Below are 20,824 nucleotides of genomic sequence, written 5' to 3'. Positions count from 1 at the left end.
TTGAGGCTCCAGCACTGAATGATCGCTGTGGCAGTCTACTAGATATAGTTTGCCAACCTGAAAATGACCCATTTATCCTGACTCTTGTTTTCTGGTGGTTAGCTAATCTCTATCCATGCTCATATATTACCCCCAACACGATGAGCTCTTTGTTGCTGAATATCTTTTAGAAATCTAAATACAAATCTAAATACTCAGTGCTACCTATGCAGACGGGTAGAGGAGGGAAAGTCAGAGCCTGTGCTCCTTTGCGCACGCAGAAGAGCGCAGCAATCTCCCTGAGGCATGGAGCTGCCTCAGGGAGATTAAGTAGATAATAAAAGTTTTTACATAATAAAGTAAAAAATTATTTAAACATGTCCCTCATGTGACATGAGATGGGGCATGTTTGTGAAGCTTACAAAATTTATTTATTAATTTCATAAAACCTTCAGGAAACCTCATCCTGTCCGTGGATGAGGTTTCCTGGAAAATGCGAAGGCGGCTTGGGCTCTTCACCTGACCACCAACCTTACGTTTGGATGGGCAGCGTTGTTAATGAAGTCAATTGCTTTCTTAGCAGCCTTAATAGGCTATTGACCTAGCCTATTAATAGGCCTGCGCACCTGCCGAATGCAATATTGAAATGACACGCGATGACGCCAGGACACACGCCCATCCTCTCACATCATTTTACCCGTCGGCGTGTCGGGCCCAGTTCCAATGATGCAACGTTCCATACCAGTGTTTCTGCTATGTCTTCCTTTCATTTCAACTGAGGACTCCCCACCACGGAGGTTAACAGGGCCCTCAACCGTGTCCAACCTATTTCCTACACTTCTGCTCTCATCCTTCCCCTTCCTCCCAGAGCCACAATCAGATTCTCCTTGCCCTTACCTTCCAATCCACCATCTTCTGTATTTTACAGATCGTCCTCAGCAATTTCCACCACCTTCAGTATGATGCCATCACTAAACACATCTTCCCCTCCCCACAACTTTCAACATTCCGACAGGACTGTTACCTTCGTGATACACAGGTCCACTCCTTAATCAACCCCAAACAGCCAGCCCCTTCCCACGCAAGTGCAGGAGATACAACGCTTAAACTTTTACATCCTATCTCCTCACTACCCAAGGCCCCAAACACTCCTACCAGGTGAAACACCAATTTACATGTAAATTTTTCAATTTAATACATAGTACTTGCTGACAAAATGTGGTCTACACTATACTATCTCCTCACGACCCAAGGCCCCAAACACTCCTACCAGGTGAAACACTGATTTACATGTAAATTTTTCAATTTAATACATTGTACTCGCTGACAAAATGTGGTCTACACTATATTGGGGAGACCAAATGCAGATTGATTGACCACTGTGCAGAACAACTCCAGTCAGTCTGCAAGCATGACACTGAGCTTCTGGTTGCCTGTTATTTCAATTCTCTACCCTGCTCTTACACTGACCTCTCTGTCCTTGGCCTACTGCAGTGCTCCAATGAAGCTCAATGGAAACTTGAGGAACAGCACCTCATCTTTTGATTAGGAACTCTATAGACTTCTGGACTCAACGCTGAGTTCAACAATTTCAGATCAAAATCTCTGCCAGATTTGTTTCTTTCTCTTTGCATTTTTCGATCTTACTCTTACTTTTCTCTTGCTTTTGCTTTCGGATAGCAGCTGCTCATCATTCTGCCATTCACACCTCTTCTTGTCCTGTTAACATACCCTTTAGCTTTGCACCAACAACTCTTTGGTCACTGATCTCTCTTGTTTTCCACCTTATCACAGACATTCCCCTTTTTTCTTTTTCCACCATCTCCCATTCCATCTGCTGAAAACCTATTACGTTTCTAATTTTACCCAATCCAATCTTTTTTCATAGCTAAAACTTTCTAATCTTGACATCTCCCCTGTATCCTCTCCAGTATGATTACATCCTTGCTGTAATTGGTGACCAGAATTGTACTCAGTAGTCTAGCTGTGGCCTAATTAGTGTCTTCTAGAGTTTTATATGTTGAGAGAGAAAAGAAGCAAGATACAATCAAGTTGAGGAGGATATTGAATGGAAAGCAAATAGCTAGTGTGGGAAGTGAGGAAGGATTCATGAGAGGAATTCTGCATTGATTACCATGTGAGAACAGAATGCCCATTTATGTGAAAATAGCAAATGAGGTGAGTGCATGTTTGAACTAAGAATGAACTAGTATAATGTGCCCATGTGATGGACAGTAAAGGATGTGATGCAGGAGAGGGAATTGTCAACAGTGCTGGGAGAATGGAGGGAAGGGCTATTGCCAGTTATTACTGAGAAATTGAGAAATGAAGAGAAATACTCACCCTTTCCGCTCTTGTCAGGTAATTGAACCACTTTCAGCATCTCACTCAACTCTGGGGTGATGCTACTGCTGCCAATAACCTCAGGTACTTTTCTCCAGGCCTGGTGAAGCTCCATTTTGGCTTTCTTCCTTTCATTAATGAGAAAGTGAACTTTTTCCTTCGCCCTCACCTCTTGCACCAAGATCTTCAATGAGTCTACAGAAAATCTGCAGTTTTGCTTCTGACTCATTTTCTACTTTGCAGCAGTAAGACAGCAACATGAGAATGCAAGCTCCCTTTGAGAGGTGCAATCCCACTTGAAATAGGCCTCTAGCGGCCCACTGAAAAGTATGTCCAAAAAATGGCTGGCTTCCCATTCCCAATGTGACTGATGGGAACGTCCCTGTCAAATTTAAACAAAGCCCAGGCAATGAAATACCCAGATAAATAAAAGCAAGATAATGCAGATGCTAGAAATCTGAAATAAAAACAGGAAATACTGGAAAAATTCAACAGATCTGCAGCATCTGTGGAGAGAAAAACAGAGTTAACATTTTGAATCCGAGCTCTCTGAAGAAGGGTTGCATGAACTCAAAACGTTAACTTTGTTTCTCTCGCCACGGATGCTGCCAGACCTGCTGAGCTTTTCCGGCATTTCCTGTTTTTATTAATAAAATATCCAGGTCTGATACCTAGGTCAGTGAGTGCATTTTGTACTTGCCTCCCCTATAAACATAATCTGATTTAAAATCATCCTCTGAATGGCATACTAACCATCTGAATTTGCTGAAAAGCATCTTGGAAAAACACAATTTCTTTAATACCAAAAGGTCAAGGTCAGACTGCACTGATATGTCTCAATTTATATTGATAAATTAGTTAATAACCAGCTGCCAGGTGAGAAGGACCCAGCTGTGTAAACAATCCCCAAACAAATAAGTGGTTCTATTATAAACCAGTTGGGATTGTTGGTGATATTCTCTGGAGCAGTCTTTCTCTACTAAGTCTGAACTAAGCACTAAAAAACATTAAGATACTGAAGGAAACTCATATCACATTCCTGGTGCTGTTCTGTCTCCTGGCAGGGCCTTGCATTAGGAAATGATGGCAGAAGAGAAGTAGCCATGCCACTGGTCTAATGGCCCTCTGTCAGAAGGACTCCAGGCCCAAAAATCAAACAAAGTTTAAAAATAATTATAACCTACTTTCAGCCCAGTTTTCAACTTGCTGCCTGGCCCCTTCAAACCCTTTGAACAGTGAAAGACTCAAGCAAAATCCCTCACCATCAACTTTATGGGGTGCCCATACATTTGGAAATGAAGGTCAGAAAGTCACCTCATGTCTCATCTATATTTGTCACACATCTCACAGTTGCAAGTGCCATGGTAGCCTTCCCTCTAACAGAAGGTCAGAAGTGGGCATGTTTGCTGACAGTTGCACATTGTTCAGTACCATTCGCCACTCTTCAAATACTAAAGGAGTCCATGTCTATATGCAGCAAAGTCTAGACAACATTCATGCTTGGGCTGATAAGTGGCAAATAACATTCATGCCACACAAGTGCCAGGCAAAGACCAGGTCCGACAACAGAGAATTGAAGCATCTCCCCTCGACATTCAATGGCATTACCATTGCTGAATCACCCACCATCAACACCCTGGAGTTACTATTGACCAGAAACGTGACTGAACCAGTCATATAACTACTGTGGCTACAAGAACAAGTCAAAGATTGGGTATTCTATGCCAAGTAACTCATCTTCTGACTCCCAGGTATAGATGTCCACCATCTACAAAGCACAAGTCAGGAGTGTGATGGAATACCTTCCACTTGCCTAGATGAGTGCAGCTCCAATAATACTCAAGAAGCTCAATACCATCCAAGAACAAAGCAGCCTGCTTGAGCAGCCTCCCATCTATCACCTTAAAAATTCACTCCCTCTGCCAATCGAGCATAGTGGGAACAGAGTGTACCACTTACCAGAGGCATTGCAGCAACTTGCCAAGGTTCCTTCGACAACATCTTCCAAACCTATGACCTTTATCACCTGGAAGAACAAGTGCATGGGCACACCACCAACTGTAATTCTCCCTCCAACTCACACATCATCCTGACTTGGAACTATATTGCCATTCCTTCATTGTTACTGACTCAAAATCCTGGAAATCCCCCACTAACATCACTGTAGATGTACCTACACCACATGGACTGCAGCGGTTCAAGTAGGCAGTTTACCACCACCTTCTCAATGGCAATTAGGGACGGGCAATAAATGCCAGGCTTGGCAACAACATTCACAACCTAATAACAAGAAAAGCAAACACTAGGGTCACAGATACCAAGCTATTTCCTTAATTGATTCAGTTTTCATTACAGGGGTTGAAATGTGCAAAGAGGAACAGTGATGAGGGTGAAGATCCATTGGCAATTCTTATGATCAGGGGACAAGGAAGATGGTGCTTGAAGTGGGATAGCGAGGGTTATTCTGTCTGGAAAATGGCATCCTTTATGAGGGTCTGTCCAGTCTCCGGCAAACTGCTTTGCAGAGCAACCTCCTGTGCTTTTGGGTTTGTGTTCATCTTCATGGACTTAGAACATTCTGGAAGAATTTGTGCTTTAAAAGACACTGTCCCTTAAAGATTTAGTGCAGGACTTTGATTACTATTCCTGGAAGAAGCATCCTTTTACAAGAAAGGGTAATTAAGCAATTGAAAAATAAACTGTCAACCCCTTAACCTGGGTGAACTGTGTACAAAGGGGGTCACATGCGTTTTATGGCTCTGAAGAAAAAACATGCCTGGAAGACTATGTTTTAAAAGCACATTTTGATTTTGCTTGAGAAGAGCAGGACCGACTGCTTGAGAAGAAAGACAGCAGCCTTTTGGAGTCTACAGATGGAAGTGAATATAAGCTGCTCCTGAGATGTTCTACATGTTGGAATTGAGTGGCCTTGAGTATTCTGAGTCTGCCTGAAAAGTAGTGCAGAGTCATTGATTGTTTCATGGATCTGTGTGTTTGTGTGTGTATGTGTGTACGTGAGAGAGAGAGTTAGGGTATCTCGAAAGAGTAATTAGTATAATTTCATATTCCATACTGTGTGTTGATAAGCTTTGCCTTTCTATTCAACAAGACTGGTTTGAAATAAACTAATAAGCTTGTTGTTTATTGAAAGAAGCCTGGTTAAAGTCTCTTTTATTCTGGGTCCCATTAGTGAAGGTAAACAATTGGCCATGTTAGTGAGTAAATTAAATTTTTAATCTAATGGTATGACCTGTGGAGTAGTGGGGCTAGATCAACTGTGCACTACTCCCATCCGGGTCGTGACAGATCCTCCTCAAGATTGCTATTATGTGCATGTCCTCCTAGTGAGTGTCTTTCTGTGGTGATGTACAAAATGCATCAAGTCACAATATCTTGGATATTTTGACTGGTTGGTACTGCATCATGCCCATGTTGTATCCAAGCAAAAGAAGTGCTGCTTCAGAACACCAACTGCAATTTTGTGATGGCCCTGCTATTGTGTGTATAGATTCTAAAGAGAAATAATAAAATAAGAGATGAGTGGGTATCTTGATCCTCAAGGGATCAGCCCCACTATATGTGAAATCAAGAGTGGTGAATGGAGGACAGGTGTAAATGAAGAAATTATGAGAGCTGCCTGGGGATTTGGCTCTGGTGTAAATAGCTATGCACAAGTTGCATGTTAATTAAGTGGAAGTCCTTATGGTTCATATAAGGGCACTCCTTTTCAGCTGAACCATGAGTGGCACCAATTACTACATGGACTTTGGAAAATCCTACTCTGCAGCAGAACCTGATGAAGTAAGCATGGTACTGCTCCTAAAGGTCCAGGGGTTAGCAGGAGTGGGTTGGGGGGTTGGGGTTGCGGAACTGGATGTAATTGTAGGTGCTTCATAACAAGGCATCAGTTATCTATTTTATGCAGGAAGGTACTGCTGACTAACAGATGTTATTTAGCTCAGATATAACGAGGTAAATATATTTCAGGCAGTAGTGACCTGGATTGGCATCAGCAGGGTTGTGCCTGGCTAAGGGAAAGCTGCAGGTTCTCTTGTAGCAGGTGGCAGAACTCCCTGGAACATTCAAATCAATTATGGCACTGCTCCTTTAAATGTTCCAGAAGCATCCTGCATGGTGTGACAATTCTGTTCCAAGAAGGTTATGACAAAAGAAAAATGGCATTTCAGGGTTCCTGATCTGCATTTCATCCCAATGGTGGGAATGGGATCCTGGAATGAAAATTCTGCCCGATGCTTCACCTCCATAGTATTCAGCATTGCACCCGGTCCATCCTACTCCCAATAAGCCAGCAATAACAGTATCTTAAAAGCTATGTCAATTCAGCTGTACGGATTGCAATCATACTCTAACACCCCCCAAGGAACACTGCAAATCAATAAACCCCCAGTTGTGCAAATTATTTTTCCAGTCTAGAAACAACAATGTTCCAAAAATCAATAAATTCAGCCTTTTCACTACTTGTTGCAAATCCCTAGAAACTATGCCAAATGTCCACAATTGAAGGAAGAGAGAGAGAGAAAAAGAGTTGTGAATCTTACTGCTGCAGGCTGAAGGAAAAAAACATGGACCATGTCATTATGTTAAACGTGGCCCTGAAATTCCTTGGCTCACAATCCTGAGGATTACAACGTAATGTTAAATGCAATTTTTCTTTCTTTATTCTTCCACCGGATGTGGATGTTGCTGGAAAGGCCAGCATTTGTTACCCATCCCTAATTGCCCATGAACTGAGTGGTTTGCTCGGCCATTTCATGGGACAGTTAAGAGTAAACCGGGGGAGGCAATGGTGTAGCGGTATTGTCGCTGGACTAGTAATCTAGAGACCCAGGGTAATGCTCTGGGTCCTGGGTTCGAATGACGCCATGGCAGACGGTGGAATTTGAGCTCAATAAGAATCTGGAATTAAAAGTCTAATGACGACTGTAAAACCATTGTTGATTGTTGTAAAAACCCATCTGGTTCATTAATGTCCTTTAGGGAAGGAAATCTACTGTTCTCACCTGGTCTAGCCTACATGTGGCTCCAGACCCACAACAATGTGGTTGACTCTCAAATGCCCTCTGAACAAGGGCAAATTGGGATGGGCAATAAATGCTGGCCTAGCCAGTGATGCCCACATCCCATGAATGAATAATAAAAAAAAACACATTGCTGTGGGTCTGAAGTCACATGTAAATCAGACCAGGTAAAGACAACAATCGACATGATCATCAGTAAACTTTTAATTCCAGATTTTTATTATAATTTCACAGTCTCCATTACTAGCTTCATATTCCACATTTATTAATGGAATTCAAATTCCACCAAATTACAGGTCCACAGGTTCAAATTTCATGGTGGGATTTGAACCTGTGTCTCCAGACCATTAGCCTTGCCATTGCCACTACACTATCATCTCCCCATATTGTGTGCCTTTTGGCTAAAACCCCCCTAGGGTTTGCAGGATCAGTGGAATCATATGCCATGTCATTAGCATATGAATGGCAATTGCAAGAATGACTTTGAGCACATCTCCATTATCTACCTGCCCAAAACTCTGATGCCCACCTGTGGGGAGATGCATGGAGGTTTTCCAATAGTCTTCCTACCCCTGGCCATGGTCCTATTAACATCACCACCCCTTCCCCCTCACCCAAAACAAGCAGGCCGTCCTGTCAAAATCTAGTGAGGCTTGCCTGGCCAGGTGGCACCTCCACATACTTTTGTGGAGACCTGTACTCTTGCATTCACTTAGCATACAAGCAGCCATTACTATACCAAGTCCACTTTCAGGCTCAGGAAAGACACCTCCCAGTTCAAGGAGTAGCTATGGTTCAGGTGTTAAGGAACTCAAGATCCAACAACTCATCGACACCAATGCCCATCCAGAACCCTCCACCTCTGCCCATCCTCTGACCCCATCTCGTCTTCTAATCTGAGCCCCAGCTGTGTATTCACCATACCCCTGACCTTCCCCTCTCTGATGCTGAACGTTCAGTGCTCAGCAAATGACTCAAGTTTCATACCCTTATGCCCTCACCTCAATGAATTTCAGGCTCGGCACGATGCTGAACTCTTCTTCCGCCGCCTTTGTCTCCGTGCTCACTTCTTTGGGCAGGGTTCCCTCCCCAGCTCAACGGATCCTTTTACCCGCCTCCAATTTTCTCCCTCCACCTGTACCCCTCCCTCTGGATTCTTACCTGCTCTTGATCGTTTCATTGAGAACTGTTGGCATGACATCAGTCATCTCAACTTCTCTGTTCCTCTTGCCCGCTCTAACCTGTCTCTTTCTGAACTTGCCACACTCCGTTCTCTCAGGTCCAACCCTGACTTTGTCATCAAACCTGCTGACAAGGGTGGCGCTGTTGTTGTCTGGCGTACTGACCTCTACCTCGCAGAGGCTGAGCGCCAATTCGCAGACACTTCCTCCAACTTCCCCCTGGAACATGACCCCACTGCTGAACATCAAGCCATTGTTTCCAGGACTGTCAATGACCTCATCTCCCCTGGAGATCTTCCCTCCACAGCTTCCAACCTCACAGTCTCCCAAACTTGGATGGCCCACTTCTACCTCCTACCCAAAATCCACAAACAGGACTGTCCCGGCAGACCAATTGTGTCAACCTGTTCCTGCCTCATGGAACTCATTTCTTGCTATCTTGACTCCATTCTCTTTCACCTTGTCCAGTCTCTTCCCACCTACATCCGTGATTCCTCTGACGCCCTACATCATATCAACAATTTCCAGTTCCCTGGCCCTAACCGTCTCCTCTTCACCATGATGTCCAATCCCTCTACACCTCCATCCCACACCAGGATGGTCTGAGGGCTTTCCACTTTCTTGAACAGAGGCTCGAACAATCCCCATCCACCACTACTCTCCTCCGTCTGGCTGAACTTGTCCTCTCACTGAACAATTTCTCCTTAAACTCCTCTCACCTCCTCCAAATAAAAGGTGTGGCTATGGGTCCTGCATGGGCCCCAGTTATGCCTGTATCTTTATGGGGTTAGTGGAACATTCCTTGTTCCAGTCCTACTCTGGCTCCCTCCCACAATTCTATCTCCAGTACATCAATGACTGCTTAGGTGCCGCTTCATGCTCTAGTCCTGATCTGGAAAAATTTATTAATTTTGCTTCCAATTTCCACCCCTCCATTTTCACATGGTCCATAACTGACACTTCCCTTCCCTTCCTTGACCTCTCTGTCTCAATTTCTGGTGATAGACTATCCACCAATATTCATTACAAGCCCACTGACTCCCACAGCTACTTCGACTACAGCTCCTCCTGTAAGGACTCCATTCCATTCTCTCAGTTCCTTCTCCTCCGTTGCATCTGTTCCGATAATGCCACTTTCCAGAACAGTTCTTCTGACCTGTCTTCCTTAACCAAGGTTTTCCACCCACAGTGGTTGACAAGGCCCTCAACCGTGTCGGCCCATCTGCGGTGCATTCGCCCTCACACCTTCTTCCCCCTCCCAGAACCATGATAGGGTCCCCCCTGTCTTCCGTTATCACCCCACCAGCCTCCGCATTCAAAGGATCATCCTCCGTCATTTCCGCCAACTCCAGCATGATGGCACCACCAAACACATCTTCCCTTCACCCCCCCGGCGGCATTCCGTAGGGACCTTTCCCTCCGGGACACCCTGGTTCACTCCTCCATCATCCCCTACACCTCAATCCCCTCCCACGGCACCTTCTCATGCAACCACTGAAGGTGCAACACCTGCCCCTTTACTTCCCCCCCTCCTCACCATCCAAGGGCCCAAACACTCCTTTCAAGTGAAGCAGCACTTCACTTGCACTTCCCTCAATTTAGTCTGCTGCATTCGCTGCTCCTAATACGGTCTCCTCTACATTGGAGAGACCAAACGCAGACTGGGTGACTACTTTGCGGAACACCTTCGGTCTGTCCGCAAGCATGACCCAGACCTCCCTGTCGCTTGTCATTTCAACACACCACCCTGCTCTCATGCCCACATGTCCACCCTTGGCATGCTGCAATCTTCCAGTGAAGCTCAACACAAACTGGAGGAACAGCACCTCATCTTCCGATTAAGCATTTTACAGCCTTCCAGACTTAATGTTGAGTTCAACAACTTTAGATCATAAACTCTTTCCTCCATCCTCGCCCCCTTTTTGATCCTCTTTTATCTAATAATATGTTTTCTTTTATATATACATATAATTTTCTTTTCCCACCTATTTTTAATTATTAGTTTTATTATTTATTTCCATCCATTGTTTTATCTCCACCTTTTAGCCTATTTCAATCCCTTCCCCCTACCCCACCCCCACTAGGGCCAGCTGTCATTTGCTCATCCTGCTTTCTACCCTTAATGCCACCAATAGCACATCCTTTAGCTAATATCACCAGTGTCAGCAGCCCTTTGACCTTTGTTTATGACATCTTTGGCAATTTATCCTTTGCCTCCATCTATCACTGGCCCTCTATCCAGCTCCATCTGTCCCACCCCCCTTAAACAGTACATATGTCACCACATTTCTATTTCTCTTTTGTTCTGATGAAGAGTCATACAGCCTTGAAACATTAACTCTGTCTTCCTCTCCACGGATGCTGTCAGACCTGCTGAGTTTTTCCAGCTATTTTTGTTTTTGTCAAGGAGTAGCTATCCTGGTTCCACATCCCCTGGCTGTGTTTTACATTGTAAGGAGTGGATCAAGGCAAACAGAAAACTTCTGAGGCAGTTTCATCCTCCATTTTCCTGAGGGGTTTCACCAAACCTAGCCTAGACATAACATAGAATTTTGGCTCCAAGTTATTTTTCTGAAGCTTCTCAATTTCCCCTTAGTCATTTAGCCCTGCATGCAAATCATCTCATCTAATGTCCAGAGTTGGGAGTAACCTGCTCCCTGCCCTCCAGCAATGCAGGTCTGAAGTTGGTCACTGGGAAATGGATGAAAGGGAAGTGGGGTGTACTTACTCTAGTTAACATTCCCCAACTACTCACCCCTCTCTGTGGGAACCACCTAACAGTTGATCACTTTCGCGTGAAAATTTAATTGGCGGAGAAAAAGAAAAGAGGGAAAGAGTTGTGAACTTAGGTTTTAATACATTAAAAACAATAAGTAATTGTTAAAGAACTCTTACCTTTCTAAGGCGCGCTACACCGGTGCCAGACTGAATTGCTTCCAATAATGCAGTTCGTGCCTCTTCTAAATTCGCAACAGTTTTGGTCGTAAACTTCCCAGTTTTTGGAGAATCTGGATGAGGAGCAGGAGGAGGAGCAGGAGGAAGAATACTAGAAGATTCTGTAGCTGGTTGTCTAGTTTGACAATATTCTCCTGTTATATCATGTAGTTCTCTCAATATTGTGGAAGTTGTCTGTCAAAATAGTTAGTAATTCTTGTTAGCAAAAATATGTAGCAACTTGCACAATAATTAAAATGAACAAAATAGAAAGTTGCAGTGATCTGTGAATTAAACTTGTGCATTTAAAAAAAACAATTCCTGGTATCAAAAACTCAATTATTTAAACCTTAGAAAGGGTCAATGATAAGTACACTAACTTTAAAAGAGTAGTGTATTTTTACCTTTATTGTGTGAAATAACTTGTTTTGAAAATACAATATAATCTTATTGAAGGTCACAGCTTCAAAAAATTATAGCTCTGCTCAGTACATCACTGAATTTGTCTGTCCAACTTCTTTCTGAGGTTGGTGTAACAGATACAATTGTGGTCCTGTTGCATTTAGCGCAATATAACATGTCCTCGGAACCACTACAGGTTATTGAGTGTACACCTGCAATTTGCTTATATACCAAATTGAAAATGTGCTTGCTTAAAGTTTGGTCACTCCATGAGCATCTGAATATCATTGCCCCTGATCTGAGCTGGACAAGGTATCTTGCTAGTTGGCCTTCTGCATTTAACTTTCAACTTGGCCAAGAGTTGTGTATCATAGTCCCTTGTTTAGAATCTGACGGCCCCTCAAACATGGGTTTGTGTTGCCATTAATTTTGAGAGTTTATGGGCTCCGCAGTCCTGCCACATCCAGTCGTAAATGGTGTGGGCAATTAAACAACCAAAATAAGGAGAAAGCTCCAAGAACATCCCCATCCTCAATGGTGGCAAAACCAACCATGTCAATGCAAAAGACAAGGTTGAAGCATTTGCATCATCATCTAAAAATGCCGAGTGGATGATCTACCTAAGCCTAGTCCACAGGTCCACATAATCATAAATGCTAGTCTTCAGACAATTCGATTCACTTCACATGATATCAGGAAATGGCTGAAGGCATTGTATACACTAAAGGCTATGGGTCCTGATAACATCTCAGCTGTAGTTCTTAAGACTTTCCCAACAGGAAAGGTAAACCAACTGTGGCTAACAAAAGAAGTTAAAGATTGCATTAGATCAAAGGAAGTGACTTAGAAGGATGTCAAAAAATGTGGTAAACCCAAGGATTGGGGGCAATTTAGAATCTAGCAAAGGAGGACCAAGAAACTGATAAGGAAAGGAAAAAGAGAACATGAGTGCAAGCTAGCTAGATACATAAAGGCAGACTGTAAAAGTTTCTTTAGTTATGTAAAAAGGAAAAGATTAGCAAGGACAAATGTGGGTCCATTATGGGTGGAGACAGAAGAGTTCATAATGGAAAATAGGGAAATGGTGGAGAAACTAAACAATGACTTTTTGTCTGTCTTTACAGAATCACAGAATTATTATGACCCAGAAGGAGGCCATTTGGCCCATTTTGTCTGCACCAGCTCCCTGAATGAGCAACTCACCTAGTAACATTCCCCCGCCTTCTCCCTGTAACCCTGCACATTCTTTCTTTTCAGATTACAGTCTAATTCCCTTTTAATGCTACAGTTGAATTGCATTTCAAACCCTAACCACTTGCTGCGTAAAAAAAATTCTCCTTCTATCACTTTTGCTTCTTTTACCAATTACTTTAAACCTGTGCCCTCTTGTTCTCAATCCCTTCATGAGTGGGAACAGCTTCTCCATATCTATTCTGTCCAGACCCCTCATAATTTTGAATACCTCTATCAAATATCTTCTCAACCTTCCTTTCTATAACCTCCTGAATCTATCTTAACTGAATTTCCTCATTCATGGAACCATTCTCATGAATCGTTTCTGCACCCTCTCTAATGGCTTCACAACATTCCATTAACTGATGCATTTTCCACGGCAATGCCGCTACCAGAGTCCACTTGCCGACCAATCAGCACTCTCTTCTCATACAGTACAAAGTTGTTGCTTCCCCTGACATTGGTTTTCTTGTGATGGCCCTGAGGAGTGTAAGACAAAAATCTTTGACAAACAATGGGCTACCGTTGAAGAGGAGATAGTTTGGTTTCAGTCAAGGTACATTCCCACAAGTTGGAGAAGTAGGAAAAACAAAGCCAGAGCTCCCTGAATGATGGCAGAAATAGAGTACGATGAAGCAGAATAGGATGCTTATGAAATATGTCATGGTAAATGGTAAGAGATTAGAAAGTGTAGATGTACAAAGGGACTTGGGTGTCCTTGTCAAGGAATCATTGAAAGCTAACACACAGGTGCAGCAAGCAATTAGGAAGACTAACGGTCTGTTAGCCTTTATTGCAAGAGGATTTGAGTACAGGAGTACCAAAGTCTTACTTCAATTGTGTCGAACCTTGGTTAGACGACACCTGGAGTATTGTGTGCAGTTTTGGACCCTTTACCTTTGGAAGGATATTAATGCCATTGAGGGAGTGCAGTGAAGGTTCACCAGACTTGTTCCCAGGATCCTGGGACAGTCTGATGATTCTGAGGAGATGACAGGTAGATGCTGAGGAAATGTTTATTCTCGTGGGGGAATCTAGAAGTAGGGGGCACAGTTTCAAAATAAAGGGTCTCCCATGTAAGATGGAGATGAGGGAGAAATTCTTCTCTTAAAGGTTGTTGGTGTTTGGAATTCTCATCCCCAGCGAGCAGTGCAGCTGGGTTATTGAATATATTCAAGACTGAGTTAGACAGATTTTTGATTGACATGGGAGTCAAGCGTTATGGGGGAAAGGCAGGGAAGTGGAGTTAAGGCCACATCTCAATGAATGGCGGAGCTGGCTCAAGGGGCCGAATGTTCCACTCTTGCTTTTAATTTTTATGTGAGGAAGTGGCATCTCTTGAAGTTTCAGTACATATCCCCTTTCAGAAGTGGCGGCTGCAGAGCCAAATGCACCTTTGGGAAATCCCTCGACCTTTGCAAAGGCACTTACTTACTCCTATTTCTCTCTGATTAGAGAGAAAACTGTGTTGGTCCCTCTCCTTGTGCACAGGGTCTCAATTGCCTCCCTGAAGTAGTGATGTGAGGTGTTAACAGTGTAGAAGTTGAGAATCATGGTGATCCTCACAGCCAATGGTAGTGCCTTCTTCATCCTGTTCTGCTGCTGCAAGTCCAGTTCAAGGAGGTGACACAATTGAGTGATCACTTCTTTGGTGTGCTGTGCCAGGTACTGCCTCTAGCTGCGGTAAAGTTAGGAGATATGCTCCGTGAGGATCCAAGGTAGGTATGGCCTTCTACTGAGAGTCCACCTCCTCCCTCTGCTCACAGCTTCCCTTTTCTGCTGCCCATGGTCCATCTCGTGCTATAGCCAAATCAAAAGAGACTGGAATCATAGCCCTAGTGAGTGATAGTAGGCTTTCTGCAGATACAGTTTCAAACTTCAATGTACTCTTTGGAAGCAGTAAGCACCACTCACTTCTGTCTCCAACAACTTTTCAGAACTCTTCCAATAACATGGTATGTAGTACTTCCACTAACTGCAACACAAATGAAAGTCAAAAGCATCTCAACTGAAAGTCCCATTATGATGCTTTTAAAAAGTACTCGGAGGAGCATGTGTATGTGCGTGTGTGTTGAGGGGGGGTGGGAGGGGGTGGTCCCTCAAGCAGATCAACCCATATTCAGTTGAGAGTGTTTAAGAAAAGGTTTCTAAGGGTTTTTACAGGATCTGTAACATCCAAAATGGCAGGTTCAGCTTCACATTAGCATTAGACACCAAATGACACCACCAAACGAACAGTTCCTTTATAAGCATGGTGTGCTGCACCCTAAGTGGCCAGAAGTAGATTGTCTGCTATTTTCGGCATTTGGGCACCAATGCTTCAATGCTTCTGTAGCGCCAATGCTAATTTTTAGAAATAAATTTTTTTTTTTCTAATCTTGTTAGTTTTGACTTGCAATTCTCAGTTTCAGCCGTATAACATTTATGTGTCTGATCATTTTAAAGATCAGGATTATGTCCTCATTCTTGAAAAGAAATAAGCTCTATGAGTCTGTTCTTATGCTTTAAAATTCTAAAATCCTTTGATTCTGAATATCACTTGTCCATCATTGTTCAAATGTACCTTCCTTGGTGATCTATAAAAGCTTACAATAGCTTCTTTTGACTTTTAATCAGACATCCTCGGATGTGTATGGTGATTTATGACAACTGGAAACATTATGAATGATCAGAAAGCACGTCATTTTTTTTCCTTTCCTTTGTTCAACTTTGCTGATGGACAATCTTATGTTGTGTATATATTTGCTAGTTCTTATTCCAGTAAGCATAATCTTATACATGAATTTATTTCTCATTAAAATGTATCCCCTCCTCCTTACTCCATCTGCTTAACTGATCTAGATAACTTTTAATACTGTTTATTTCTCTTAAACTTGTCATTCAGCCACATTGCTTGCTAACGCTAGCAATTTAAAAACACAACTACTTTCTGGCAAGTGATTTATTAATAAATGTGAACAAGAAGATACTCAAAAGAAAACCTTCTGGAACTTCACTTATCATTGCCTGCAGACAGAGCTTTTTTTATATTTATCATCCTTGTGGTTCCTATCGCCAAATCACTTTTCAAACCAACGTAATAATTTTCTTAATTCCATGAGCCTTAGTCTGAAAACAAATTCTCATGTGTATAGCATTGTTATATGCTATTTCTGAAAACCAAGTAATTTATGCATAGTGAATGACTCTCATCCAAATGTTTTATCACTCTCAAAAAATTTGATCAGATTATTGAAGCAAATCAGATTGGCAAAGTGACAACTAAAGCAGTAGGATCAGGCTGCACACTCATTGGCTGAAGGTCAGCGACATGTGTTTTCTCCTGGTTGATTCATTTAAACAATGCCAATTTATTCAGTCAAGCACCTGGCCCTGGTTCCTTACTGAACCACATCTTGCGGAGTCATCTCTCTATAATCATTACCAAGTAGTAGACATGATTTCTGATACCACGGCAGGTGTGCTGAATATGGTATTGGTGACAATCAATCTTCCTGTCATACTTTCTTTCATCTTGCATCATGAAATACTTTGACTGGGGTGCTTTCAAAATGTTTCCCAACAATAAGTAACATTGACATGCCAAAGGGCACTGCACTTGGCATAGCATCCAGTTAGATGGCATGATACTTGTTGAAGTGGTATGAACATTGATATCATGGGTACCAACTTACAGATCTTGTCTTCTTTAAGGATCCTTAAGTCTTGGAAAGAGTTTCCGTATGGTCAAGTAACTTGTTTGAATTTTTTCATTAGGTAACATGATCAGGGTCATGCGGTCAACGTGGTACAGATGAACTTCCAAAATCAATTTGATAAAGTGCAACATAAAAAGATTCTTAGCAAAGTTAGAATAAAAGGGACAGTAGCAGCAGGGATACGCAATCGGCTGAGTGACAGGAAGCAGACAGCAATGGTGAATGATTGTTCTTCAGACTGGAGCTAAGTATATAGTGGGTCTCCCCAGGGGTTTGTATTATGACCCCTGCACAACTGGAAAATTTGAGGATGACACAAAAAGTGGAAGTATTATGAACTGTGAGGTGGATAGTGATAAATTTCAAGGTGACACAGGCTGGTGGAATGGGTGGACAAGTGGCAGATGAAATTTAATGCCAAGAAGAGTATAAGTAATTTGTTTTGGTAGGAAGAACAAGGAGACACAATGCAAAATAAAAAGTACAATTCTAAAAAGTGTACAGGAGGTGGCTGTCTTATGAAGAAAGGTTGAGCAGGTTGGGGCAGATTCATGGGGTTTAAAAGAATGAGAGGTGATCTTATTAAAACTTATTAAAAGTTTCTGACAGAGCTTGACAGGGAAGATGCTGAGAGGATATTTCTCTTTGTGGGGTATCTAGAAAGAGGAAACTTAAAATAAGGGGTCTCCCATTTAAGATGGAGATAAGTAGGAATTTCTTCTCTCACAGAGTCACTAGTCTTTCAAAATCCCTTTTATGAGAGCAGTGGAGGCTGAATCATTAAATATATTCAAGACTGAGTTAGACAGATTTTTGATTGACAAGAGAGTCAAGGGTTATGGGGACACACAGGAAAGTGGAGTTAAGGTCACAATCAGACAGCCATGGTCTTGTTGAATGGAGCATGCTCGAGGGGCCGAATGGTCTACTCATGCTCCTGTTTAGTGGGCAAAACATTTGGCAGGTGCAGTATAACATGGGTAAATGTGAACTTGCTCACTTTGGCATGAAGAGTTGAAACGTGGTATACTATTTAAATGAAGGAAGATTGCAGAACTCAGTGATACAGGGGGACCTGGTACATTTTTTTTATTCATTCATGAGATGTGGGTATTGCTGCCTAGGTGAGCATTTATTGCCCATCTTTAATTGTCCTTGAGAAGGCGATGGTGGGCCGCCTTCTTGAACTGCTCATGCAGTGTAGCTACATCTGTTAGGAAATTCCAGGGATTTGACCCAATGAAAATTCTGAAGGAGATAATCTATCTCCACTTGGAGAGGCAAGGTTTGATCAGGAATAGTCAGCATGGCTTTGTCAGAGGGATGTTATGCCTAACAAATTTGATTGAATTTTTTGAGAAGGTGACCAGGTCTGTAAATGAGAGTAGTGCAGTTGATGTAGTTTATATGGATTTCAGTAAAGCATTATATAAGATCCCAATGGGAGACTTATAAAGAAGGCAAATGCACATGGGATACAGGGTAATTTCATGAGGTGGATTCAAAACTGACTTAGTTGTAGGAGACAGAGGGTGAGGACAGAGTGACTAGAAGCCAGTGTCCAGTGGCGTACCACAGGGATCTGTGCTGGGTCCCCTAATATTCGTCATTTATATAAACGACATAGATGACTATGTGGGGGGGAGGATTAGTAAGTTTGCAGATGACATAAAGATTGGCCGGGTGGTTAACAGTGAGGTTGAGTGTCTTGGGCTAAAGGAAGATATAGACGAGATGGTCAAATGGGCAGATAAGTGGCAGGTGGAATTTAACCCTGAAAAGTGTGAGGTGATACACTTTGGAAGGAGTAATTTGACAAGGAAGTATTCAGTGAACGGCATGACACTTGGAAGTTCTGAGGAACAAAGAGACCTTGGCATGTGTGTTCATAGATCTCTGAAGGCGGAGGAGCATGTTCGTGGGGTGGTGAAAAAGGCATATGGGATACTTGCCTTTATCAATCGAGGCATAGATTACAAAAGTAGGGAGGTCATGTTGGAGTTGTATAGAACCTTGGCGAGGCCACAGCTGGAGTCACTGTGTGAGGTAAAAACAAAAAATCTGCGGATGCTGGAAATCCAAAACAAATGCTGAATTACCTGGAAAAACTCAGCAGGTCTGGCAGCATCGGCGGAGAAGAGTTGACGTTTCGAGTCCTCATGACCCTTCAGCAGAACTAGGTGAATCCAAGGAAGGGGTGAAATATATACTGGTTTAAGGTGTGTGTGTGTGTGTGTGTGTGTGTGTGTGTGTGTGGGGGGGGGGGGGGTGGTGGCGGTGGCAGTTTGGGTGGGGGGAGAGAAGTGGAGGGGAGTGGTGTGGTTGTAGGGACAAACAAGCAATGATAGAAGCAGATCATCAAAAGATGTCACAGACAACAGAACAAAAGAACACATATGTGGTAACGTTGGTGATCTTATCTAAACGAATGTGCTAATTAAGAATGGATGGTAGGGCACTCAAGGTATAGCTCTAGTGGGGGTGGGGGGAGCATAAGAGATTTAAAAATATTTAAAAATAATGGAAATAGGTGGGAAAAGAAAAATCTATATAATTTATTGGAAAAAACAAAAGGAAGGGGGAAGAAACAGAAAGGGGGTGGGGATGGAGGAGGGAGCTCAAGACCTAAAGTTGTTGAATTCAAAATTCAGTCCGGAAGGCTGTAAAGTGCCTAGTCGGAAGATGAGGTGTTGTCCTCCAGTTTGCGTTGGGCTTCACTGGAACAATGCAGCAAACCAAGGACAGACATGTGGGCAAGAGAGCAGGGTGGAGTGTTAAAATGGCAAGCGACAGGGAGGTTTGGGTCATTCTTGCGGACAGTCCGCAGGTGTTCTGCAAAGCGGTCGCCCACTTTACGTTTGGTCTCTCCAATGTAGAGGAGACCACATCGGGAGCAACAAATGCAGTAGACTAAGTTGGGGGAAATGCAAGTGAAATGCTGCTTCACTTGAAAGGAGTGTTTGGGCCCTTGGACGGTGAGGAGAGAGGAAGTGAAGGGGCAGGTGTTACGTCTTTTGCGTGGGCATGGGGTGGTGCCATAGGAGGGGGTTGAGGAGTAGGGAGTGATGGAGAAGTGGACCAGGGTGTCCCGGAGGGAACGATCCCTACGGAATGCTGACAGGGGGTGGTGAAGGGAAGATGTGTTTGGTGGTGGCATCATGCTGGAGTTGGCGGAAATGGCGGAGGATGATCCTTTGAATGCAGAGGCTGGTGGGGTGTTAAGTGAGGACACGGGGACCCTATCATGTTTCTGGGAGGGAGGAGAAGGCGCGAGGGCGGATACGCAGGAGATGGGCCGGACACGGTTGAGGGCCCTGTCAACGACCGTGGGTGGAAAACCTCGGTTAAGGAAGAAGGAGGACATGTCAGAGGAACTGTTTTTGAAGGTAGCATCATCGGAACAGATGCGACAGAGGCGAAGGAACTGAGGGAATGGGATGGAGTCCTTACAGGAAGTGGGGTGTGAGGAGCTGTGGTCCAGGTAGCTGTGGGAATCGGTAGGTTTGTAATGGATATTGGTGGACAGTCTATCACCAGAGATTGAGACAGAGAGGTCAAGGAAGGGAAGGGAAGTGTTAGAGATGGACCACGTGAAAATGATGGAGGGGTGGAGATTGGAAGGAAAATTAATAAATTTTTCTAAGTCCTGACGAGAGCATGAAGCAGCACCGAAGTAATCATCGATGTACCGGAGAAAGAGTTGTGGAAGGGGGCCGGAGTAGGACTGGAACAAGGAATGTTCCACATACCCCATAAAGAGACAGGCATAGCTGGGGCCCATGCGGGTACCCATAGCCACACCTTTTATTTGGAGGAAGTGAGAGGAGTTGAAGGAGAACCCATGACCCTACCACTGAACATCAAGACATTGTTTCCAGGACTGTCACTGACATTATCTCCTCTGGGGATCTTCCTCCCACAGCTTCCAACCTGATAGTCGCCCAACCTCGGACACCCCGCTTCTACCTCCTACCCAAAATCCACAAACAGAACTCTCCCGGTAGACCGATCGTGT

The 20,824-nt window shown here is 43.4% G+C and overlaps 1 protein-coding gene across 2 annotated transcripts in view; it reads right to left on the bottom strand.

Moving 5' to 3' along the window:
• Positions 1-20,824, bottom strand: part of cobl (cordon-bleu WH2 repeat protein) — a 503,840-nt gene that overhangs the window by 13,635 nt on the left and 469,381 nt on the right. For both annotated transcript variants that reach the window (XM_041183628.1, XM_041183629.1), the window contains exon 13: positions 11,438-11,671. In XM_041183628.1, coding sequence (XP_041039562.1) covers positions 11,438-11,671 — 234 coding nt within the window. The remainder of the gene's footprint in view (positions 1-11,437; positions 11,672-20,824) is intronic.

This window comes from Carcharodon carcharias, chromosome 3 (assembly GCF_017639515.1).
Source record: "Carcharodon carcharias isolate sCarCar2 chromosome 3, sCarCar2.pri, whole genome shotgun sequence".
Taxonomy (NCBI): domain Eukaryota; kingdom Metazoa; phylum Chordata; class Chondrichthyes; order Lamniformes; family Lamnidae; genus Carcharodon; species Carcharodon carcharias.
This window is presented reverse-complemented; position numbering and strand designations above follow the sequence as displayed.